This window comes from Salmo trutta, chromosome 26, assembly GCF_901001165.1.
Source record: "Salmo trutta chromosome 26, fSalTru1.1, whole genome shotgun sequence".
NCBI lineage: Eukaryota > Metazoa > Chordata > Actinopteri > Salmoniformes > Salmonidae > Salmo > Salmo trutta.
The window spans coordinates 20,115,506-20,142,331 of record NC_042982.1 but is presented as its reverse complement, the minus strand read 5'-3'; the positions used below and the strand labels follow the sequence as shown (position 1 = coordinate 20,142,331).

Here is a 26,826-nt window from a genome sequence, read left to right as displayed (position 1 = left end):
GATGCACCCACCTGTTTTTCTCAAGCTTGTTATGTACTTCTCTTGTCCCTGCCCTGTAAAAGCACAGATCGGAGCACATTATAAGATTGGGTGTCCAGAATGGGCAAGACGACGAGACTCACAGAACAAGAATCAAATCAACCAACAAATATAAAGTACTCCATAATCCCTGTTACTTTACTTTAACAATATGCTGTATAATATGCACTGGCAGCTAATTGGATCTGATTACTGCTCAATTGACCAATCAGGACACTCATTATAGAGTACATAATCTAAGAGTTATTTAGTCCAAGAATCCTTCAGTGCAGTGACTTTTCATGGTTTGTGATTTTTCTGATACCGTTTGTACCTTACCACTCAACATGTGACTGACAATCACAGTCACATCTACACACAGACTCGTTGCTACAAAATAGCCAAACAAAAATAAGAAAACTAAAAATGCAAAAGGAGGGGGGAAAAAAATCTAACCAAAGTGCAAACCATCTCTCCTATAAATAACAAAAATGGCCACTTACCCTCCAGGCCTCTTCTTCCCGTCCAGGTCAGGGGGGCTGCCTCGGCCCCCAAAAGGGCTGGTCTGGGCCCCACGGGGTGTCTGGGGGGGCCCTGGCTGGGGGAGTAAGGCATGCAGCTGGGGAGCTGAGACGATGGAGCCAGGGTAGGGCTGCACCAGCTGGGGCGACTGCTGCTGCTTCTGCAGCAGTTTATGGTTGCCAGATTGAGGGGAAACCATCTGCGGAAGGTGATGGTGGTGGTGATTCTGCTTGTGGTTGCCAGATTGGGTCAAAGGAAAGTGGTGGGAGTGGTCTGTCTTCAACTGAGGAGAGAGAGCCAAAAGTGCACCCTGTCCCTGGTGGTCGTGCCCTGGGGAGTGAGGGTCCCTCCTGGGGGAGGCCAGGTAGGGTGCTGCCCCAGCCTGGGGGGACAGGGTGGTGGAGGAGGGGGTTGGGACAGTGGGGGGCAGACCTGTGTGGTTGGAGGTCATCATGGGGATAGGGATGACAGTAATAGGCATGGAGGGGGGTGGCAGTGGGGGCGGGACAGGGGCGGGGCGGCACTCCGAATGGGGGCAGGGCTCTTCTGCTCGGGTCACATGGTTCATCTGGATGGGGGAGTAGGAAGTGACATCATTGCGCCTGTGGGTGTGGTCAGACAGCTGTTGGAGGCGAAGCTTCTCCTTCAGCTCATTCTCCTCTGTGGGGAGAGAAAGAAGGCATGGTTACAGGCTAGAGCACGTTAGCAACCGTTAGAGCCGAGAATGTTACCAGCATTTCATTCAATTTATCAATAAATATTTTGATTGTACTAACTTCGTCAACAAAGGAACATCTGAAAAGTAAGTGCAAAAACATTTCTCCATATGCCACCTTGACCGTCTAAAAAAGGAAACTCCTCCAAAGCTCTGGGACTGCAGTTAGGTTCTCTCTGGTAACGTAGACTTCACCACCCACTGGGTTGACAGCAATGACCTCTAACCTCTGCCATGACCAGAGAACATCATTTTTAAATAGGTCAAGCAGCATAGGTACCAGCAGAAACATGTCTGACAACATTTCCAGCATCATCTGACTAATCTCCATCTAGTGAGTTTGACAACCGGGTTCACTCCCAGTGAATACTACAATCAATAAACAAAAAGAGGGGAGGAAAACTAGGGTAGCTGGAAGGAAGCATTCTGCCATCCATTCACCTAGCTAGTACACTATGTTCACAGCTTATGTTGCATGTTCTGAATTGAAATATGATGCCAGACACCTCAATAGGGCTTTTACAATGTTGACATACGTTCATACCAGACCTGCAGGCAGACCTCATCCTGCCTCCTGGACCTCTGCCAGCTTATAAGAGCCGTATAATGCAGCCGCAGTGCCTTGCCAGCCAGAACCTTGAGACTAGTTAGAAGAATTGACATACTAAAACAGAGCTCGTCTTTGAGGGAATCCTGTGGGCCCTGGTCAAAAGTAGCGCACTATATAGTGAATAGGTGCCATTTCCGAGGCAGCCAATGTCCTATATTTATACAACTCATCACGTTGCTCTTGTTGGCACTGGCTGGCTACAAGACAAAACTCAAATGCTGTTTATTCTGTTTATGAGTGGATTTCCACACTGACAGGTCTGCAGTGTGACAGGAGGACTGACAGGGTATGTGTGGTAAAAGCTGGGCTGAGCTCAGTGTGAGACACTGACAGGTCTGCAGTGTGACAGGAGGACTGACAGGGTATGTGTGGTAAAAGCTGGGCTGAGCTCAGTGTGAGACACTGACAGGTCTGCAGTGTGACAGGAGGACTGACAGGGTATGTGTGGTAAAAGCTGGGCTGAGCTCAGTGTGAGACACTGACAGGTCTGCAGTGTGACAGGAGGACTGACAGGGTATGTGTGGTAAAAGCTGGGCTGAGCTCAGTGTGAGACATTTTTTTGAAGAGGAAGTGGGGTTTATTCCAAGGTCAGTGTGTTCAAGTAAAAGCAGGTTTTATGCCTCTTGCCCAATCCAAGTCATAGTTTGAATGTAAAAAGGGACATGTTCTGTTGGGACATTGCAAGCTTCAGTAATTCCCCAAACTAATCTTCTTACTGGGGACCCATATGCAATGACTGTAGTATGTGTAGGCCTAAATACTGTAATGAAGTATTTGTAACTTTGAGCTGAAGCAGAATGGTTTTTCTGAGAAACTTCCATGTGTGACATCTCCACATCTACTGAAAGCCCTCAGAAAGAGAGAGAGCTGCAGGACGAGGTTGGAAACACGTCAGAAAATGTATTGTGGCAGCAAATCAATTAGACAAAGCTTTTATTCAGCCCTCTAACCCAATGTTGTGACTGAAAACTGAACAAACATTGTGTTGATGTTAGTGCAGTACTGAGATTGTCTTCAATGAAAAATTGTAGTGCAAAACACTCCGTGAACTTGTCTGTTATTTAGGAAGCAACTTGTTTGTTAGAACGTTTCAGTACTGATGCTCTTAACATTAGGGCCACGTGCGTTCCTTGAGAATGAGCTCACATTGCGTTTTCCTAGCTCCTTCAACACATCCTCGTCTCAGAGCGGGGGAGAAAAGACGACAACCTGGACCAGCCAGAGAGACAAAGGAAGAGAGGGGGTTGAATCCCTGAGTTCTAGCAACGACCTTACCTCTCTTCATCCAATCAGATTGGAGAATCACCAACAGCATGCGTTTCAATGTGTAGTTACTAGGGGGGGCGGGGGAAGGGGATTGTCCAGTTGCTATGGTAACAGTGGTGTTAGAATCCGTCAGACACAAGAGAGCGTTACAGCCATCCTTTACATCGATAAGAGGTTGAGCAGAGCCGAGCTAAACATGGCCATTACAGCACGTTAGCTACACAATGTTCCCTTCCCTTAGACCACCATATCCAATTCAGTGGGAGACTTGATTCAATTGGGTTGTTCAGAGAACTTCTCAGAAGCGTGGGATAAATTGAGGGCATACAGTGTGTGGATTGAGCCCAAGCTGTGGTAATTTACCTGATTACAGAGAGGGTGAAGCTCCATGTAGTTGAAGATATTTACAAAAGCGAAAAGTCTCAAAGCATAAATAACAGTGCATGTGTGTGTGTGTCATAATAATGTTATCCGGCTGTGCATCTTCCAGAAGAGGCCAAGGCACACATGGAACATGACTTTGCAGTTAACACAGATATTGGACATATTTTGTTCAGAGCCAGGCAATAGGAACAAGCAACAGCTCTACTCTGCCCAGCACAGCAGAGGCCTGGAGGCCAGATCGTCACGGTGACACTGAAAGCCACCTCAGTCTTAGATATGAAGAGCTGATGTTGTTCTACATATTGCCTACTAAGATTAAACAGAGCGGCTCAAACTAACTACATTTTGGTTGGCCTTTTATAAAACTAGTAAATTGTTGACCAGAAGAGGTCTTTGTATGTTTGATCCTTATCTAGAAAGAAACAATTTGCCTTTATACTGACCTGAACTAGACCTACTTAAGTAAAAATGTAAATGTCCAAGACCCAGGGTTGTATTCATTAGTGCACACTGTAGCACTGTCATCAGTGTAAACAACATCATCATCAGTGTTTAACCTCCACCTCAGGCCTTTCTGGTACACTCAATAGTGACAAAGCATAGTCAGAGTTCAAAGTTCAGCAGCCCTGAGAAGATTCAGTCCATTAAGTGCTCTTCTCCCACATACAAGAACAACCCATAAAACCTCAGGAGGCCTGGATTGGTTAGGCCAAAACCCAGAAGGACTGGATTGGTTAGGCCTTGCTCAGTCACACTCCCAGGGTAGGATTCAAAGGTCAAACAGAGTATTAGTTAAAAACAGAGCCAGGAATAAGTCCTCCTCTAGATGCATCTGAAAAGGACGGTCCTTTAAAAACCCATGGCATACTTAAACCACCGTTTAAGTGCAGAGTGTTGTGAGCTTGTCATTTGTTGAACAGGCAGTGGAGGTGTCAAAACTCCTAAATCAAATAAAATTGTATCGGTCGCTTAAACATATTTTCCAGATGTTATCACGAGTGTAGCGAAATGTTTATGTTCCTAGCTCCAACAGTGCAGTGATACCTAACAATACACACATATCAGAACGAGAAATGTCAGAGTCCGGGAATAGAAATATATACTGAACAAAAATATAAAAACACAACAAGTGTTGCTCCCATGTTTCATGAACTAAAATAAAAGAGCCCAGGAATTTTCCAAAACACACTAAAATATTATTTCTCTCAAATTGTATGCACAAATGTGTTTACATCCCTGTTAGTGAGCATTTCTCCATTGCCAAGATAATCCATCCACCTGACAGGTGTGGCATAGCATGAAACTTGATCATTACACAATTGCACCTTGTGCAAAGGACAATAAAAGGTCACGACAAAATGTGCAGTTGTGTCACACAACACAATGGTCACAGAAGTCTCAATTTGATGGAGCGTGTGATTGGCATGCTGACTGCAGGAATGTCCACCAGAGCTGTTGCCAGAGAATTGAATGTCAATTTCTCCACTAACTTCATTTTAGAGAATTTGGTGGTACGTCCAACTGGTTTCAAGCGCAGACTACATGTAACCACACCAGCCCAGGACCTCCACATCATCTGAGACCAGCCACCTTGACAGCTGATGAAACTGTTGGTTTGCACAATCGAAGAATTTCTGCCCAAACTGTCAGAAAACGTATCAGGGAAGCTCATCTGCGTGCTTGTCATCCTCACCAGGGTCTTGACCTGACTACAGTTCAGAGACGAAACCAACTTCATTGAAGGTGAGCATGTGCCCACTGGCACTCTGGAGAAGTGTGCTTTTACAGATGAATCCCGGTTTCAACTGTACTTTGCAGATGGCAGACAGCGTGTATGGCATTGTGTGGGCGAGCAGTTAGCCAATCTCAACGTTGTGAACAGAGTGCCCCATGGTGGTGGTGGGGTTATGGTATGGACATGCATTAGCTACAGACAAACACAAATGCATTTTATCGATGGCAATTTGAATGCACAGAGATAACATTACGAGATCCTGAGGCCCATTGTCGTGCCATTCATCCGCCGCCATCACCTCATGTTTCAGCATGATAATACACGGCCCCATGTCGCAAGGATCTGTACACAATTCCTGGAAGCTTAAAATGTCCCAGTTCTTCCAGAGCCTGCATACTCAGACATGTCACCCATTGAGCATGTTTAGGTTGCTCTGGATCGACATGTACGACAGCGTGTTCCAGGTCCCGCCAATATTCAGTAAATTCGCACAGCCATTGAAGAGGAGTGGGACAACATTCCACAATCACCAGCATGATCAACTCTATGTGAAGGAGATGTGTCGTGCTGCATGAGGCAAATTGTGGTCACACCAGATAGTGACTGGTTTTCTGATCCACACCCCTCTCTGGGGTATCTGTATCTGTATTCCCAATCATGTGAAATCCATAGATTAGGGCCTAATGAATTTATTTAAATTGACTGATTTCCTTAAATGAACTAACTCAGTAAAATCTTTGAAATTGTTGCATGTGGCGTTGATATTTTTGGTCAGTGTATATGATGGTGTATAGACATATTAATAGAAAAGGTGTGTACAACAGTAGTTATATAGGATGAGCCTTGACTAGGTTACAGTATATACATGTGATGTGGGTAAAACACTATGTAAACATTAAAGTGACCAGCATTTAATGACTATTGACTATGTACACAGGTCATTACTCCTGTCCTCTCTCTGCAATTGAATGACGGCTCATGGAACTGACTGGTGAATACACAGCTGTGGATAAGGTAGAGAAGGGGGTTGGTTGTCTTTACCATTTTGGTTCTCAACCAAAGAGTAATCAGATGTGAAAGCATTGACCTAAGGCGTGAGAGAATGACACCCAGTCCTTGGTTTCCGGTAAGATCGGCGACATAGTTGAGGATAGCCTAGTTCTCGTGCTATTTATAAACATACTTTTGTGAATCCAGGTGAGAGTCAAGTCTGGTATAACATTACTGCATTCATTTGTCAATTAAAACACTATTTTCATTGGTAAATTGGTTGACTCAAGACTACCACGTGTTCTTATATAATAACATACACCCTTTCAAAGTACAGGAAAAACTTGATTATTGTTTGCACTGCTTGCTTGACTTACGAAAGATCTATTGAAATGTTGTCTGGTTGTGTTTAGCTCTATGGCCTTGATAGTTTGGGGATAAAAACATGTGTAGTTCCACTTATATAACCACAGCACATAGCAGAGGAGTGAGTACAGTAGAAGGGGAGAAACACTGCCCTACTTTCTTCCACACTGATCTAGCATCAGCACTAGAGAGAAGAGAACAGGGAGGGAGCGAGGGGCCTCAGTGTAGGAGTGCCGAGCGTGCACGTGGTGAAGGGGGCGGTCCCTGTTACAGATGGGGCGTGGTCAACTTGGACACGTCACCAGCAACAAGCAAAAAAACATGAAGCGATTAGCGTGCTATCCAAAGGTTTCTTTACTAGGAATGTTCTATCTAGCCTACATTTCAGTTTCAAAAGTGGCATGTACGAAATCACATATACATGTAAAGGTGTATTCATACAGCCATTTTAGGAATTCAAAAGATTGAGCGCCACAGGAGCCGAGAGGGAAACCTGAATCTGTCATATGATCCCCTGATATGTCAGGTCAGATGATGTAAAACGTCTTCAGCACTCGCGTCGCCACCGCCCTTTACTAAGATGAGTTCTTTTTTAATGTAAAATAATGAAGAAGGTTACTATACGACTTTAAAAGTGGTCGCTAAATGTTAAGCTTATATGGTTTTGCCGAAAGATCATAGTTGGAAACAGTGCTGCAAATAAACACGATCGTTTCAAGATTTGATAGGAGGCGCGTCGATCGACGAGTTTGTAATGCAGTATAATTCACATGGCTACATTGTGTCCTGTCACACATCCAAATGATATATTTGTGGCCAACTTCTTAACACAAGGATCCAATCTGAAATAGGCTACTATTTGAAATCACACCTCCAATTGCTCAAGACATTTAACTCTGTAAAGCCAACTAGACAGTTGAGACAAGGACGTCTAATTAGTCACGACCCCCAACGCAAACAAAGGCAATACAAATCAACTGTGCACTTAATCTTACATTAACCAAATGTTTAATTATGAAGAAAAAAATGACATGTTAAATGCATGCAGATTATCTTTTCCCAGTAGAAAGATTTTTATAGATTTGACACATCTAAATAACTAATTAGTTTGATCCTTTCAAATCCTAACGTTGAAAGCATCTAAAAAAAAAAACGATAATTGATTGTAACCTTTACATACCACGTGCCTTCTGTTGTTGCTGGGCTTGCAATTCCAAAAACTTGGCTGCTTCTAAAAGCGTCTCGATGCTCATTTCTTCTACGTATTGGAAACAAAATGTCACAAGCAAAAATTAAGCGAATGTTACAGGCTATTCACTTTATTTTTCAGTGTAAGGATCCAGTATTTCAGTCAGCAAAATTGAAGAAAAAGGTAATCGGATACCCCTCGTAGAAACTCTTCCACATACGTAGAGGAGTTGCAACAAGATGGCGCTGAGTATAGTAGGTAACAAATCAGGGCCAAAAGCCTACCATTTCAGACCGCCCACACATGTATTCCCTCCCATACACTAAAATGACAAATAAAACACGACATGGAGTATTGAAATGAACTGACATACTGGCATTGAATTTCATAATGCTACAACACAAACTACACATTTTTATCACAAACTACACGTTTTCTCATGGATTCCTAATCCACGATTTGTCTGTGTCCGTTCCCGACAACACGTTTATATATTATTAACATATCATTGTCTAATAGCTAATCACCAGCCGCGAACAACAAAGTATTGAGCTTGCACACATGGGCAAACTAGTGGAGTAGCCATCATTCTCAGATTATGATTCGGTCTCTGGGTCAGTGGCCTTAGCAACCAGCCATCATTGACCGAGGTAGTTTGTGTGTATGCATTGATATGTAGGCTACGTATGCCTTTTTAAAAATGTATGTAGTTCTGTCCTTGAGCTGTTCTAGTCTAATGATGTTCTATGTTTTGTGTGGACCCCAGGAAGAGTAGCTGCTGCTTTTGCAACAGCTAATGGGGATCCTAATAAAATACCAGATATTTACCACCATACATGTATTAGTCATCACAAATGTCTGTTTAAAGTAATGTAAAGGGAAACATGTAATTTATCGACCGTGTTGCAAACATTTGCTGTATTTACCATCATAAAGGTACAAGTAGTCATACAAAGGGCATGGTGGAATGGTTAATTAACAAACAAGGTGGTACTGGGCAGGGTGACTTTAAACAAGAGCAATTCGAATGTTTGCTATATAAAGAGACAGGACGCTTTTCTCGCCACATGGCCAACTGTCTGTCTGTTCAGTGAGAAGTCGTTTTCCTCAGTTTAACTCTGAGCAGTAATTGTTCTTTTATTTTGTAGACAGCATACCTCCTGCACTTAGGTAATTAACAATCATGTATCTTTATGCTTGTTTGTGGGTTTTACTCGATTGATATCTATTTTCAACTGTTTTCCAAGACCAAGTGTACCATACATCCAAACCAATCATTTAAAAGTGGCACCTATTGTGGATGGAAGCAACCATTATGTATCAAAAATCTAGACACAAGCACGTTGTAATCAGCACACTGCTGTTCTATTTTTCACACTGACCTCACATGATTCTCACACACAGGAACTGATCAAGTCAAAGTCCTGCTGTGTATGCAGTGGTGACCCCTCATTCAGGGCAGGTCACCTGTTTTGAGCCCCATATTTGTAGCGCAAAAAAAATAAAAAATGTAATATATATGTATGTAACCGATGTGAAATCGAGCCCAGGTAGGGGCGAGGAGAGGGACAGAGGCTATACTGTTACATACACACACATTTTGGGGGGCTTGCCTGTTTTGCATGTTATTTTGGCATTAATACATGTCACATCAGTTTGCAAACAATGTAAAAATTGTTTTTATCATTGTTAATAAAGCTGCATACACACATGGTCTCCTTTTTGCTTTCTTGAGTAAGGCAGCTCTAAAATGCAGGTGTTTCAGCCTAGCCTTCCCTGTAGCTCAGTTGGTAGATCATGGTGTTTGCAACACCAGGGTTGTGGGTTCGATTCCCACGGGGGGCCAGCACAGAAAAATAATGTATGAAATGAAATGAAATGTATGCATTCACTACTGTAAGTCGCTCTGGATAAGGGCGTCTGCTAAATGACTTAATAGTAGTAATAGTAATAGTAGCTCAGTGCTTTCTGTGGTGGTGGGGAGAGCCAGCAGAAAATGGGAGCATTGCACCGTGATTGGCTCAGTGTTCTGTCACTCATGGGAACAATACTTCATCACCACGTTTAAGTCCTTAGTAAGGGTAGACATCCAAAATTTCAGCCCTTTGGGTCCTGCCATATAATTATATTACAAGTGCCATTCCAAGAAGGCTCAATGTCATTGGCCACAGATAAAATTACATCAAATCAAGTTATGTACAGCAGCTTTGATCTGCACACTGATCATGTCAACATCTTACTTTCAAAGTCTTAGCTAGCAGTCATCATCATGAATCAAGTCGACAATATAAAAGCAACCACTAATGTGAGCCTGCTATGCAATGGAGTGGCTGTGTCCCCCCCCAGTTCCCACAATAAATCCAGAGATTGCCAGACTGATGGAAGTTAGACAAAATTTGTCCACAAAAGACCACCGCGCCACCTTCACAAGGTGAGTCCAAAAATTACCTGTATGCTGTTGCATAAATTATGTAATTTGAAAGGGAGATATGTATACTGTAGCTAAGAAAGTAATACTAAGTGTATGTTGTGTAGTGAACTGTTATGTTAGTAGCCCGAGTGCCTCAGCCTAATAATTGTCTATTTTCACCAATGCGGTATTGTAAACATTGTTCGTGGCTGGTGTGTGCTTGTTTGCCAACTTTTTTTGTACAGCTTTTACAGTGCTACTGATAGTAGTGGGGGCGTGGAAATTCAGCACACAAAATTATAATTTGATGTGCCAAATGAAAAGCTTATTTAACGCATCAAATATTGTTACGATGTATCTTTTTTGAACGCCGTTTGGGTCTTTGCATGTCAATGTGCCTCACACTAAATTGTCTATTTTCACCTCTTAATTTCACCTACTGTTCTAACCTGTTTTAGAGAAATGTAATCATTGAATATTGTAAGAGCTTTCATTGTTTATATGCCCCCTTTATTCATCTTACGGTTCTGACTTGTTGTACAGGGAGTACACTGTAAGAACAGCCCATGTTCTGAATTCTGTCGCTGTACATTTCAAAAGTGCTGAACAAATAGTTATGACTATGTCCGTTGTCGCTCGCTCATTAATGTCTTCATCGAAATTACAGATTGCCTCTTATCCGCTTGTCGTTCCCTTATGCCATAGTTTGTACATCTCAATTATCAGTAGAAACCACATTTGTTTAAGCAAGTCAGCCATGTTTTTTTAAAAGGCAGTAAATGAGGCTGAATGAATTGTTTCTCTGCCAGACAAGGCTCCGCTGAAAGCCAGGTGTAGCAGTGGTAAGGTGTTGGGACAGCTTTATGGAGGCCCTAACAGTTTGTGGGTACCGTTTGTCACCATTATAGTGCAATTAATGTATTTTTTAGTGGCTTTGCTGGCATGCATCCCAAGTTACCCCCACCAAGATGCTAAAATCGCCACTGGGTGTAGCAATGAGCAGGAAGTCAATATTGGCCTTTAAAAAAAAAAAATGTAAGCACCACTATGTGATAGTGACACAGTTGCACTCACAGAGCTGTGAACTCAAACATACATATACACTCACACTGTCTTTACAGCTGCACCATCGAGCACATCCTGACTGGTTGTAACCTGTCTGGTATGGCAACTGACCGGAAGGCCGCACCAGTATCTGTAGGGACGGCCCAGCGCATCACTGGGGGCGAGCTCCCAACCACCTAGGACGTACATGCCAGGCGGTGTCTAAGAAAGGCCAGAAAAATTGCCAAGAACTCCAGCCACCAGAGACATGGACTATTTTCCATGTTCACGTCCGATAGGCGGTACCGGTGCTTCAAGGCTCAGACCAACAGACTCCTAAACAGCTTCTATCCCCTGGCCATAAGACTGGTAAATGGCTAACTACTGCTCTCCCTCAGGTGATCCACAGGTCTCTACCAACTGACACAATACACTTACAGCCACACACCCCCTCACACCTATGCTGCTGCTATAATGATTACATTTATTACTACCATAGCGCTGCTGTTCATTGATTTAGATATTATTACTATCACTGCATTGTTGGGAATGAGCTCTCAAGGTAAGAATTTCATGGTAGTGTTTTACACCTGTGGTATCCTGTGCACGTGGCAAATGAACTTTGGGTCCACTGCTGGACCACTTTTCCTGGTATTCACCACTAAATCCCTGCTCAGGAAGTCTGTCTGTTCGGCTGCGACCTCATGTGACAATTGCACGTACAGGCACACGAAAGACTTGGCATCCTGCATTAGTAGGAGGTTTTGTTTTAACTAAAGTGTGTGTGTATGCAAAGATCATTCATTACCGACTCAAGTGAATATGACTGTCTAATTTGGCTGGCATCACTTTCTAATTGTGATACTAAGACAGGCCACTAATAGGTGGCTACCCAGAATGTGTTGAAAAGCTATATTTCATCAACAGGAGGATACAAGTGGATAAGCTGCAGCTATGGACTGCCCTCTTGTGGCTGCTTATGGAAACTGCATCCGAGACAAACGTCTGGGATATACTACCTGTGTGTAAAACACTGACTGAACATGGAAATACACAACATGGTACTAAAACATACATTTATCAAACTTGATTTAACTAAGATATTTCTCTAGTCATTACAACCTTGACAAGGAGACTTGAATTGAAACTGTACTGGACCTGCAAATAAGTATATTTTACACAAACACTGGACACGACAGAACAATACCGGTAAGTTATGTTCTCAAAGTCCCTGCCTGTTTGTCTATTTTCTCGCTTAATGAACGCGACCCACAGGTCAACTATGTTCCATTATATCCCCAGTGGCTTGGCCACCACTTTAAACAGTGTTCCTCAGGTAGGTACACAGTTGGTTCATCATGTCCTTGTTTCGGCCTTCCACCCAGCGGATCTCCACAGCAATGTCCTGCTCCTCAGCCTTCACGTTCACCAAGCACTTGAACAGGAAGTGTTGTACAACGCTGGGGCTGCATCACTTCCTGTCCAGTGGCACTGACTTCCTCTTAAGGCACCAATCTTGGCAGGGGAGAGCAAATGTAGCCGTTTCTTAAAGCTAATTTCCTGCAGTTCAATACACATTTTGCCATGGAGCTGAGAGAATTCTGCAGTTTTAAAATGAATTCCCTGCAATTCTATGCATTTTGCCCTGGCTTATTAGTGCTTTCTGAGGTCGGTTTCGGTAGGTACTTTATGTGGGGTGGTTTCCTGTTTCTGTGTTGTGGTGGGTAGTGCCGTCTGTGCCAGTGTGATATTGGGTGTTGTAGAGGTAGAAGACTCCATGATGACATCATCCTCTGTTCCACTGTTCTCATCTGGGACACAGCTGACCCCCTGAGAGTTGGCTCCATCTGCCCTGTTAGTCCCGGACTGTGGAACACTGCCTGGCCCCTGTGCTGCTGTGGGAGTGTGTAAATCTGAGTGTGAGCTATACGGCGTGTGTGGAGTGGAGTGCTGCTGGCTCTGTGGGTGCTGGGCTGTGGCTGAGGAAAGAGTGGTGGAAGTACCACTGGGGGGCGCTCTGGGCAGCTCTCTGAGGTGTCGGCCTTGGTCTCTGTCTCCCGTGGATCCAGGTGTTCCTCACAGCCGTCAGGAACAGACTCTGCTACTTCCTCCCACAAGGGACACGCTTGTGTAGCACCTGCAGAACACAGATGACACGGTTGCTGTGTATTTTGAGTCTACAATCTAGGATTTGTATACCTCTGTTGGAGAAATTGGGTTAGGGTGTGTGTTTGCAGAAAAAGTATGTCCATGAATGAGTTGTGTACATGTAAATGCTTAGAGTTGTCTGCGTGTGGCGCCTAAGTGTGTGTGTGGGTGTGTGGTGCTTGCGGTATGTGTTCCTTATAGTATGAGTGTGTGTTGCTTGCTGTATGTGTCAGGGGTTTTTTTTCAGCGTAAATATAAAACGACTAAAACCAGATAGAAAAGACAAGGGACCTATATTTGTTGTATAAGATCAACATCGAAAACAAAATAAAAGCTAATCAGCGAGAATAAAAAAAAAGAAAAAAAAAAGAAATGTCCTTAATGTTTGAGCATGAGAACAAGCTTTTGTGGCCTACCACTTCGTGGCTGAGCCGTTGTTCCTCCTAAACGTTGTCACTTAACAATAACACCACTTACAGTTGACCCGGGGCAGCTCTAGCAGGGCATAAATTTAACAAACTGACTTGTTGGAAAGGTGGCATCCTGTAAATGTTTGTCTATGGAGATTGCATGGCGGCGCCCTCGATTTGATACACCTGTCAGCAACGGGTGTGGCTGAAATAGCTGAATCCACTAATTTGAAGGGGTGTCCATACTTTTTGTGTGTGAGTATATATATGCATTAATCCCACTAATGCAAGAAAATGTGAAAAATAGCTAAAGGGGGTGTAGACGATAGGTATACACAACTGAAATATTTTATTAAAGTAATGTGAGTAACTGATGGTTAATAAGCCGTAATGGGCAGTCACTGCTATTATGGGACTTTTATTCATGGTTTTATTCTCTGTTACAGCATTCAACCCACATAATGCATAGTGCATTTAATGTAATAAAAAAAAAAATCTAATCCAAAATGTGACTTTGAATTTTTTTTTACCGAAACCGACCTCAGAAAGCACTAATAAGCCAGGGCAAAATGCATAGAATTGCAGGGAATTCATTTTAAAACCGCAAAATTCTCTCAGCTCCATGGCAAAATGTGTATTGAACTGCAGGAAATTAGCTTTAAGAAACAGCTACATTTGCTCTCCCCTGCCAAGATTGGTGCCTTAAATTCTTGCCCACAGGTCTGCACGGACGGGCCGACCACGACCACCACCTAAGCCCCTTTTTAATCCAGAAAAAACCCTGTGTGTGTTTACCTTTAGGTCACTGAGCGTCTTCTCCAGCCAGGCAGTGATGGCCTCCACAGGCCAGGGGTTGGAGGGACAGCCTATAGAGGAGGCCTGGGACTGCAGCAGCATGAAGGACAGTGGATTACGAGACTTCTCCAGTTTCCTCTTCTTACTGGGGGGAGACAGGTGAGGGAGATGGAAATAATTAAATATCCATTGACAGAGTATGTGGGATTTACCCAGGTACTATTGTCATAATATTCTTCTCTATTAAAAACTTCTGGTGAAGATGTAGTCACATACTTCAATGTATGTAAAACACTTATTTGTAAAATGTGAATCCACCTGCCCAGACTAACAAAGGGTGATTCATGATGACAGTGTGGAGACTGCTGGTAACTGCACAATATCAATACCCACACATACCTGTACAGTATGTTGTTCAGACAGGCATGTTAGTCATAAACAAGTTCACTGGGACAGCATTCCTGAACGTGCTAAAAGACAAGTTTGTCCCAGTTCCACACTCACACTGCACATGTCATCATACACCTGAGGCACTCACAAGTTCACACTGACCGCACGCGCGCGCGCACACACACACACACACACACACACACACACACACACACACACACACACACACACACACACACACACACACGCTTAGACATTGACGACGTGAGCTGGTAAAGTCTCACTGTCCTAGTCACCATGGAAACCCCTCTGGACGGCTGGGGTATGATGAGGATGAAGTGAGGAGAGAAAAACAGACGGAGGGAAGAGAGGGAGGAGGAAAAGAGCAGGAGAAGAGAGGAAGCAAAATACTTCAGCTCACTCATTGTATGACAATGAGAGAATGAACGGGGGCTTGATGGAGAGCCAGAGGAAGTGAAGAGGGAGGGAGAGAGTCTTGGATTACTGGAACCATTATGATGACTCCTGTCTGTTTAGGCCAGCTCACGCCACGGATGAGTCACGACCTGCATATCTCGTTCACTCCTCTTCTCTCTCGGTCTCTGACCTTCCCCGTGACTCTGCTCTTTTTCATCCACGGCTCTCCTTCTTAGCTCATCTTAGTGTCAACACATTGAATTGTAAATGCAATATCAAAACACACCACAAGGAGGAGCTCCTTCCACGTGATTTAGTCCTACGCCCCTGCAATGACATTGGCCCTGCTGTGCCTTGCCTCAGAGCTGCTACTGATGCCATGCTGCTATGGTGGAAGCATTCCTTATCTAAACAAGTCCACACATAATGATGCCACAGGGCTCTACCTTATATAAACAGTGCTATAGGTCAACATGTATTTATTGGTCCATAACATTTCATTTAAATGGATAATGCAATAATGACATTGCAATCAGTCAGACAATACAGCGAACTGACCTGCACGGAATGGAGGACTGGACTACGACCTTCAGACTGGTCCTAGATCAGTTCTCTGTTATCCTGTGAGATAATGTCATTTGTGTGGTGGTATACTTACTGTATTAAAGACTTTAATGAAGACAGTCATGTTTAATTAATGTATTCTCTTTCCATAGAAAAAAGGTATCAGACTGGTCAATAGGAGAAAAAATGGAATGTGTCTAGTCTAGACTCAGACCTGGGTTCAAATATTTTTTTGTTAATGATTTTAATAATTTTTTATAATTTAGTTGGGCTCTATTAAGATTGCATGGCTCAAAGGAACCAATAGAACAATCGCAAAACTACAAACCCCCCGCCCATCTGGTACTCCAGGAAAGCTAAAGCAAAAAAAAAAAGATTTCAAATAGTGTTTGAACCCAGGTCTGTCTAGTGAGTCTATACCAGCCAGGCCTTGTTATAGCTGCTTCATGTGTTTCTGATTGTTTCCCAGCCCTTCTCTCTCTGCTCACTAAGCCCCTGCAGCTCAAAGGAAGAGGAAAAAAATCTATACAATCCATCAAGGATTGCAGCCTGTCTGTACAGCACATCGTTGACATAGATACACACACATCAACGCAGTACACACACAGATTTCTAAACAAAGAGATAAACATATACTCCCAGACAAAAGCACACACAGGAAAACATTTACACACGCCTACAAGCAAATAAAGAGAAAGCACAGACAGGAAAGGACACCTTTCATCTAGTCTGATGTGTGTACGGCTTTAAATCCACTCTTCGGTCTCCATTGATTCATCTTTACTCTTTCTCTCCCTCCCTTTCAGTCTTTCTCTCTATTATTAATCTGACTCACCCACTCCCTCACACACTCAAATGTGTGCTCAGTCCACACACACAAGAAAGGTCGCTTTCTGTATTCTGTTTTGACCACACCTCGTTCTAGTCGTCTAGTGTAGCCAGTCTGTCTGTTTCTCCCTCTCTAGCAGCCAGTCAGACCCATTTGTTCAACTAGGACTCAAGCCTGGGAAATCAGCTGAACAAACAAAGCCTCAGCATGGCTCCCCAGATAATAGGCCATTATTCAATTACTGACCACAAACACAGACAGATCAGCAGAAGAGAGATGGCCATTTAACCATTTAACCTAGATTGGGGGGGATCCCTCTTTTCCTCTCCCTGTGGGGCCACCAGAACCTCAATACCAGGGTCTCTTGTTCCTGTTGACCTCTGACCCCTGCTGTAAATCTTCTGACTGGCTGCATGCCAGACACACCCCCTGCTCTGGGCCCACAGTGTCACATGACAGTCAGAGAACAGAGACCAACAACAGAAGCTAGAAGGCCATGAAATAGCCTGGCCTCCCCTTAACGCTCTCTCTTTGATTCGCTCATGTCTTGTTCCCTCTAATTCTCTCTCCAAGTTTCCTTTTATGGTCTTTGTACCTTCACTCACTCTCTCTCCATCATCCTTGATCTGTCTCTCTCCCCCTCCCTCTCTGTAGTGAAGGGACCTGATTCTGTCCATGTGCCTGGTGAGACTCACTTACTGCATTACACATCAGTCAGATGTGTGATCTCAGAGCTATTGATTGAATCACCAGGATGTGTTAAAAACACAGGCTGTGATGCCACAGAGGACCTAGTTACTAGTACACAGGTGTCTGCTCTAGTAATCCATGGGTTAAGTAGGCCACAGACACATGTACACTCACCAACACACAGTCGTATGCACAAATCATACATAGACAGACCCCCCCAGGTGTGGGGTCATCCACACACTTCTCCCCAGTCTGCCTGGTGATGATGCAGTGCTCCACTGTGTAACGAGAGGAGAGAGGAGGAGAGGGCAGTAAAATGTAGGCCAATCTTTCTGCTCAACTGCCTTTGTGGTGAAAGGCAAACGAGACAACACGAAGACCAAAGAAGTCCTTCAGATACTGTAACACTCCACTTCCCACACCTCTCTAGCTCCCTTTAACTCTCGCTCTTATTCCCAATATTACCAGCTTTCACACTCTCACATTGATCTCTATGATACTCTCCCTCATCGCCTCATTCTATCACTCCCTCAGCGGCCCAGAAGCCTAATGGCACGGCGTGCATGTGCACACACTCCTGCCCCAGCAACGGTTGCCTGGATACAGCAAATTAGGGGAGGGACACACATCTCCCCAGAGGGCGGGTTGAGTGCTGCCTGCGTTCTCTAAAGGAATGGGCTGGAGAGTGGAGTGGGATGGGCCGCGAATGCATTATTAAGGAAGTGTGTGGAGGTTGGGAACGTCTGGAAAAGCAGCAGGGGTATAGTTAGGACATGCCCCTAGATGACTGGGGAAGAGAGCGAGAACGAGAGCGAGATGCCATGATTATGCCTTCCTCTTCTACTCTCCCACTATACATGAACTGGTTGGGAGAGGACCCGAGGGGTATCACCCACACCGCCCACCAGAGCCAGCTTACCAGAACAGTAAAGTCCTCATAGAAACTTCAGGCCAGAGCCCAGCGCATGGTCCGTCCCTGGCAGAAATCTGTGTGGGACACTTTGGGCACCTGGGAACAGAAACAGACCGATAGAGAACATTAGACAACACTAATAGAGAAGACAACACCAACAAGCGTTAGCAATACACACATGTAGCTCTGTAGAGGCACATTTCCAGCATGTCCAGGTGATGGAGAGCTGCACTACGTCCTTCAAGGTGTGAACAGCACATATTTACACACAGTGCTTACAGTGCCAGAGCTGAGCACTCGTGAGAAGAGCCTCCAATAAGCATGAAGGACGTGGAGGAAAATATCAGTGTAAAAGGCTCTTCAATAGTATTCACTCTCCACTTGATACCGCCTCCCTTCACAATCAACATGTGGTGGGTTTCAGTGGGGAGTGTGCCCCAGAGATACAGGTCAAAGGTCAGGGAAATGGATCCCAGTGGAAAGAAGACATCCCTCTATGAGAGCGCCATGTTGACCCCTAAACACTCACCAAATTAACCAAGCAGCGAGAGAGAACGAGAAAGAGAGAGAAAAGTGCGCGAGAGAGATAGGGTGCAAATATCATTAGCATATTAATTAGGTCTCCTATTCCACCCCCACCCTCTTGCCTGCGCTGGACGTTGGCCAAGGATGCACTCACACTAATGAGCAGTGACACGCAGCGACAGCCCTCTGACACCTCTGGAGGATTGTGGGATGGTCCTCCCCCAGTGATTGACATGGTGTGTGTGTGTGGTTAACACACTTGGGAGCTGCTGTGATGCCATTCTGGTGCCAGCTGCCAGTCATCCCCAATGAATGGGTCTGATAATCTGAGGTAAGCGACTGGTACAGGCTGGAGACTAACCTCTATAGTCAGATAGTCAAGTCAGTTAGCAGTCATGCGCTAGGGGATAATAGCTAGGATAATGGCGCTAATGAACATTAGCGGCGCTGACCTACTGTGTGTGTGTCTAAGCCTGGTGTGTGTGTAATGTGTATGTTTGTGTGTGGGCCCTGCCATGCGTTTCAGTCATGCAACACTAATAGAAATCAGCTCAATCAGGTCTGGGTTGTGACATTGTTTAGCCAGCGTATTAGCCAGGCTTGATCCGTTACGGTTCAGAAGGTATCTGATCCCCCTCTCCCGTCTCAGAGGAGGTATTAGATGGTAGGAGGGAGCTCATTCAATCCTCCATTACCTAACCTTGTCATTGGGTATGTATGGGGCATTTGGGTATGTTAACTCACGCCTGGGCTTGGTACAGTGCATACAGTGGGCTCCAAAATTACTGGCACACCTGACTGGCAATGCACAAACAATGCTTAAACAAATATAAAACAATATAGAGATAAACTCAAAATACCAACGTGAGAAATACTGTACTTTATTAATGTTTCAATGGAACCAACCCAAATAATTTATTGATTTAATAAAAAAAATCAATGTCCTCCAAATCAAGGTTTCACAATTAATGGCACCCTTAAAGATTATTGTAAATAACATCTACCAAAATTAAATCACAAATTAAATTCCACTTATTTAAGTTTAAGTCATAAGGAACTATATTGAGCCATTACATCACTTCCTGTTTCACTAGGGTATAAAAATGAGGGTAACACACATGCAATATCCCGCTGTCATCCAACACCATGAAGAAAACAAAAGAACTGGCAGTTGAAAAGAGACAGATGGTCGTAGACCTTCATAAATCTGGTAATGGCTACAAGAAGATCCACAAACGAATGAATATACCACTGAGCTCTGTCAGGGCAATTATTAAAACATTCAAAAGATATGGAACAGTTGAAATCCTCACGGGTAGAGGACGCAAATGCATTTTGCCCCCCAGAATAGGGAGGATGGTGAGAGAAGCAACAAAATCCCCAAGAATCACTGTGAAAGAATTGCAGGCCTTGGTAGCGTCTTGGGGTCACCAGGTTTCAAAAAGCACCATCAGACGCCACCTACACAACCACAGGCTCTTTGGAAGGGTTGCCAGAAGAAAGCCCTTTCTGACCCCAAGACACAGACGCAAGCGCTTGGAGTTTAAATGTCATTTAAATTATGACTGGAAGGTGCTCTGGTCAGATGAGACCAAAATTGAACGTTTTGGTCAGACACAGCATTGGCATGTTTGACGTCGAAACAGAGATGCATACAAGGAGAGGCACCTCATACCCATGGTGAAATATGGAGGGGGGTCAGTGATGTTTTGGGGCTGTTTTAATTCCAGCGGTCCAGGGGCGCTGGTTAAGATTGATGGCATAATGAATTCCACCAAGTATCAGGCAATTTTGGCTGACAATCTGGTTGCCTCTGCCAGAAGGCTGGGACTTGGCCGTAGGTGGACTTTCCAACATGACAATGACCCGAAACATACCTCAAAATCCACACAGAAATGGTTCTGTGACAACAAAATCAATGTTCTGCCATGGCCATCTCAGTCGCCGGACTTCAATCCAATCGAAAAGATGTGGGCTGAGTGGAAGAGGACAGTTGATAAGCGCAAACCCAAGAATGTGAAGGATCTTGAAAGGATCTGCATAGAGGAATGGTCCAAAATCCCTCCAAATGTGTTCCTTAACCTTGTCAAACATTACAGGAAAAGACTCCATGCTGTTATCCTTGCCAGAGGTGGTTGCACAAAGTACTAAATGAGGAGTGCCAATAATTATGAAACCTTGATTTTGGTTAAATTTATTTTGTATTAAATAATTGTAGGATTTTGGTTGGTTCCATTGAAACGTTAATAAAGTACAAGTATTTCTCACATGTTGGTATTTTGTTGTTTATATTTTTTAAAAGTATTGTTTGTGCATTGCCAGTCAGGGGTGCCAGTAATTTTGGAGCCCACTGTATGTGTGTTGTACCTATTTGCATGAGCTGTGTGTATAAGACCATGTATGAGCATCAAATGTCGTCTCGTCGGAGCTCCCATTCTGACAAGTGTCTCAAATATATCCAAGTGTGTGTGTGTCTGTGTGTCTGTGTGAGCACGTACGTGTGTGTGTGTGTGTGCACGTACGTGTGTGTGTGAGCACGTACGTGTGTGTGTGACTGTGTGAGCACGTACGTGTGTGTGTGTGTGACTGTGTGAGCACGTACGTGTGTGTGTGTGACTGTGTGAGCACGTACGTGTGTGTGTGTGTGTGAGAGCACGTACGTGTGTGTGTGTGTGTGTGTGTGTGTGTGTGAGCACGTACGTGTGTGTATGTGTGTGTGTGTGTGAGCACGTACGTGTGTGTGTGTGTGTGTGTGTGTGTGTGTACGTACGTGTGTGTGTGTGTGTGTGTGTGTGTGTGTGTGTGTGTGTGTGTGTGTGTGTGTGTGTGTGTGTGAGCATATATGTGTGTGTGTGTCTGTGGACTCACCCCATGTTTTCTCAACTCCTCCTTCAAAAAGGTGCCAGGCTGCACTTCTTTCCCAACATGCAACTGTACTATCTGAAAGAAAAATAATCTTAGGAGTGTGTGTGTCCAGCAGCCTGGGTATGAACTCCTGTCTAAGATCAAACAAGCCGCAGATATTGGATCTCCCTCCTTGACTCTATGGGAAGAAGATCCTAACGGACTTTCTGATTTCATCTGTAGTTTATATATAAATAAAAATAAGAGAGAGCGAAAGAGAGAGGGCTAGAACAACAACGAGACCTGTTTGAGTCTCGATGGAGGAGCAGAGCTTTGATGTCTTGGCCCAGAGCAGGAGAGCAGATCAATATCTCTCCTCTGCAATGAAGAGATGAGTCTATTGTAATCGATACAACAGCATTTAGAGCGTCAGTATTAACCAGCAAGGAGAAATGGACAGAGACGAACCTAGCAGGGAGTCAATCTGGATAGGAAAACTAACTAAACAATGCATGACAAACCCCGTCTGGTTGGTTTGCCTTCCTGTCTAAATGAATTAGGCCTAGATACTATATATCTATGAGCAATGCTATGTATGGTGAGGATGGCGTGTTTGTTATGTGAATGTCAATCTTTAAGACATTCTTTTTTTGTATACTTTTTAGCCAGTAGTTCTGAAAGTAGAGCTGAAATGTGCATACTGTCACATATGTTCTGCCCTGTGTGCATGATGTGTACAGTGTCAACATTTATCATCACTATGTTTGATGTACAGTTACAAGATGACATGTCGTCACACCCTGAGTTGTCCTGAACAGAATGAGGCTGTGTTTGTTTATTGTGAAGAGAATTCGCCGGGGTGCACACACCTGAATGCACTCATGACTCCTTTCTATGGGCACCTAAATTATGATCCGTTTCTCTGAATTGCCTTGTGAATGCTTGACACTAAGACCATATTTTATAACTTAGCTAGTCATGTTGGCAATAGAACAAGCTTTCAAATCCTTTTCATGCCCAGTGACCCAGATTGCGATTTATAATTGACCGTTTTTCGATTGCGTTAACAACTGTAATTGTGTGATGGTGTTGTGTTCCAAATGAAACAACTACAAGTGTGTTTGCACAGCTAGGAGAGCTTAAAAAAAGCACCTTATAGTTGAGACTCTTCTTTGAGTCATAAAAGTACATTACAATTACTTAGGAACTGTGCACTCTTTTGACCAGCGCCCTGTGTGACCACTTGGAGACACCAGTTAGTCCTCTCACTCAAACTCTTGTCATTGTTTTGTCTTATGATACACCTACCCCACATTTACCAGGAATATTCTTATGTTACTCAAGGTATCCAGATTATTTTGTTATCAACACATTTGGGGAAAAGTACAGTAATTGTAAAATGCACACAAAATCAACAGTGTAATGTTGTGATTCAGTCTTGTCAGGTGAACTGTTGTGTATTAATTAACACATTATCTCCAAACTGCTCCTAATCAATTGCTACCATAGTTATGCATATTCTTTTCATATTTCTGTAAAAAATATTTCAACGTAGCCCTATCCATATAGGCCAATCTCACAAGTTTAAAGGGTTAAAAGGGGAGAGGACACCCAGTACCTTTACACAGCACGGACTACTACAGCCAACCAGATTTCAACAAGGTTTTGAATAAAGGTTTAATTAAATTAAATAAGAATTTGGTGGCCTAAATGGCATTAATTGAAAGCACTGAAAGGTTTGGGAATGGGAACAAGCCCACTCTGAAAAGTGTACACTGTGTTTGAGGGCAACACAACACAAAAACCAATCTGGCTAGACAAATATCAACTAACAAAAAAAAACGGATGAGCTTGATGGCATTCACTAAAAGCCTTGAAAGATTGGGGAAGAGCCCACTCAGAGAAGCGCCCGCAGAATGGAGGTAAGGGTGGGAGTGTTGGGGGTGAGAGGATTTTGGGTAGGGTTGGGGGGCAAAAGCCTCGCCTCAAGTGGCACTATGAAATATTGAGGACCTCTAATATCCCCAGATGTTCCCCACTTTGTCATGCAGCGAGGAGGGGCTGAACATTCATGTTAACACACACAACAGCTTCCTCACTTCCTTCCTCCAGAAAGACCTTCCCTCCCCAAAAAACTAAAATCTCTCATGGGGGTCGACAAAAGCATTCAGATTCTTGGCAAAGTCGTATATTTCTTTTCAAGCAAACCCCTCCAAGAGTGATTATCATATCAATAAAATACAATAATTAGCAGAGGGCATCACTTTGATAAGGCTGGTGGTTGGGGTGTGCTTGACTGTGTGTGTGTGTGTGTATGTGTGTGTGTGTGTGTGTGTGTGTGTGTGTGTGTGTGTGTGTGTGTGATAGTCTGGTGAGAGTAATTACAGCTCAGTGTTGTTGAAGGGGAGGGGGGGTTGGAGAGGGGATGGTGGGTCTCAGAGGACCAATCAGAGGGGCTGGCTTGGTTTCCGTGGACACCTGGCAGTAGCTCTGCTGTCCCAGCATGCAGTGTGTGGAGTGACAGCCTGCTACTGCTGCCTTGGCCCTGGCCCCAAACACACTACACACACGGCAGGAGAGGGAGGACAGGAAAGAACAAAAGTGTGAAGAGAGGGAGACTAGGGCGGGCACGCCTTCCCCTGTGGCAGACACTCATCTATGGTCTTTACACAAGCCAAGCGCACCACCAAGTGTGAACACACAGACACATGCACAGCCAGGCAAACAGACAGAGGGAGACAGACACTTTTCCCCTTGTGAGGGCCACTCTTCTTTCCACTGAAACATATGTGCACACCGACGCGCACACACACTCGTGGTTGACAATCATCTTTCCACACAAAAATATGGTAGTGACACACACACCTTTCATGTCAGCCGCTTGTCTCCCAGTCACCACGCATGTGTGCGGTCTGATTAACTCTAATAGTGCGTATCTCTCCCACTGCATCCATGTCTCACTCCACTGCACCACTGACAGGCCTTGTAATGGTAGTGGTGGTGGTGTGTGGAGGAGATCTGCACGCCCCACACACAGCTGTTCCCTGTGGGCGTGCGGATACTGCCAGGGGGTGGGTGACTGTTTACTCCTGGTGCCAATTCATTAAACAAACTCTGGGTGACAGCTCCATCCCTGCACCCCATCTGTCCTGCTCTCCTCCATCAGTAGTCCTCTCATTCTTCAATCTCTTACCTTTCCTCTCATCCAAAATTAAAAAGGTGCATTTGTAACAGAATGTAATGAACAAGCACCCAACAACACCAACACATAACCATCAGCTTTTTCTATATTATATTTGGGGTTTAGGAAAGTGGAGCAGATATAAAGCATGAGCAATCTGAAACCAATCTGAAACGATCTTGAACGCTACCCCACTTCCTTCTGTGAAGGCTCAGTGTACTGATTAGGACCAAAATGGGGTGTTTGTGTGTGGAACGCAATATGCGCGTGCGTGTGTCACTCTCTCTCACCGCAGGCGTGTCTTGAGTTGCAGGCTGTCATGGATGATCCTCTTGACAAACTCCAGCTCTCCGCCCATGATCTCTGTCACCCCACCTGTGTTCACTGAGCTGGGGGGAGGACGACGAGAGTTCCTGGAATTTACCCCTGGGGAGAGGAGGACGGAAAGGGAGGGGATGAGGAGGGGAGGAAGAAGGGAGGGGAAAAAAGAGGGGCATGGGGAGAGAAATAAAGGGTAAGAGAAAGAGGAAACGTGACAGGAAAAGGAAGAAAAATGAGAAAAAATGATCTGTGAAAAGGAGATTAATAAAGCAGTTATTCCAGATACTCAAAACACTTTCCATCTAAAAGAGGCCTACCTTAGCCTCTAGTTGGTTGGCGAAGGAGGGAGGGTTACACATGCAGAAGTCATAGACAATGGCTGACTCCTCTTCTAAAGCGTCCATTAATAGGGTCTTCTGGGGAACTTTCACCACTTGGACATGAGACAGGGCAAGGACACGTTATCAACAAGGTTTCAAGCCATCTTCCTTTCAGTAAAACATTACAATGCGGCTACCAATGGCCAACTTGCCACTGACCTTTGATGAGGTCATAGAGGTTGTTCTGCTCTATACTCCTGGTGTCTATAAGCTATAATCAGTTATAGCCTCTCATAGCACTACGTAATGAAACAGTTCACCTTTGATAAGGTCAGAGAGGTTGTTCTGCTCCACGTTCCTGGTGGCGTAATCAAGGCAAATGTCATCTACCTCAGTAGCCAGGTAATGCCAGCCGTTCATAGAAGCTCCCAGCAGGGGGTAGATACAGGACGCTCCAGTACCTGTGGATATAACACACTACGTGAGGAACAGGGTGTGTGTCTGAGTGTTTGTGGCAGTCTATTTAATGCCACTACCGCTGTCTCTTATTGTCCATAACAGAATAATAAGAGGTGAGCCAGACAGCCATGATCAGATCATCCAGGCCTAACAGAGACCACAGTGAGGTCCCCTGGGGCAGTAGAGATGGGTGAGATGGCACCCGGCAGGTCAAGGCTTGGGAGAGTAATTCCCTGTGGATATCCATCAGGAGAGTGACATCTCCAATCAGCTTACAGAACGGACCAGGGTCACCAATCACTGACCTGTTTCTCTCTCTAATGAGCTAACTGACACACATCACAGTCTCTGATAGAGCAGGAAACCAGCCATGACATGTGGATGGGGATTTGGCCAGTGATCAACAGGAAATAGATGAGGGATCTGAAGGTGGGCGTGCCAACAATCATGCAGCCCCTCTTTGCCAGTCTCCCTGCCAGTCTGTAATGCCCACTGGCAGCCAGCTGCTCTGGGACTAGTTAGAGTCAGCCTGTATTAAAAACATGTCTCAGAGTAGGAATACAGATCTAGGATCAATCTTATTATGATCTCAAAGGCAAAACTTATATCAGCACTACTCTAAGACTTCAAATATGTGTCTTGGGCTAGACCTGTGCCAGGCAGCACTTCTCTGCCAGCCTGAAAAGTGCATCGTCATAGGCTATGTCCCAAATGGCACCCCAATCACTATACAGCACACTACTTTTGACCAGGACCCATTGGGCTTTGGTC

At 44.4% G+C, this 26,826-nt stretch overlaps 1 protein-coding gene and 1 pseudogene across 1 annotated transcript in view; both read right to left on the bottom strand.

The window, feature by feature from the left end:
- Positions 1-9,339, bottom strand: part of LOC115163360 (max-binding protein MNT) — a 30,736-nt gene extending 21,397 nt beyond the window's left edge. Inside the window, exons 1-3 of the mRNA XM_029715167.1 lie at positions 7,787-9,339; positions 522-1,200; positions 12-53 (exon numbers count right to left, since the gene is read on the bottom strand). Coding sequence (XP_029571027.1) covers positions 12-53; positions 522-1,200; positions 7,787-7,859 — 794 coding nt within the window. The 5' untranslated portion in view covers positions 7,860-9,339. The remainder of the gene's footprint in view (positions 1-11; positions 54-521; positions 1,201-7,786) is intronic.
- Positions 9,340-12,308: 2,969 nt separating this feature from the next.
- Positions 12,309-26,826, bottom strand: part of LOC115163358 (RNA N6-adenosine-methyltransferase mettl16-like) — a 30,124-nt pseudogene continuing 15,606 nt past the window's right edge.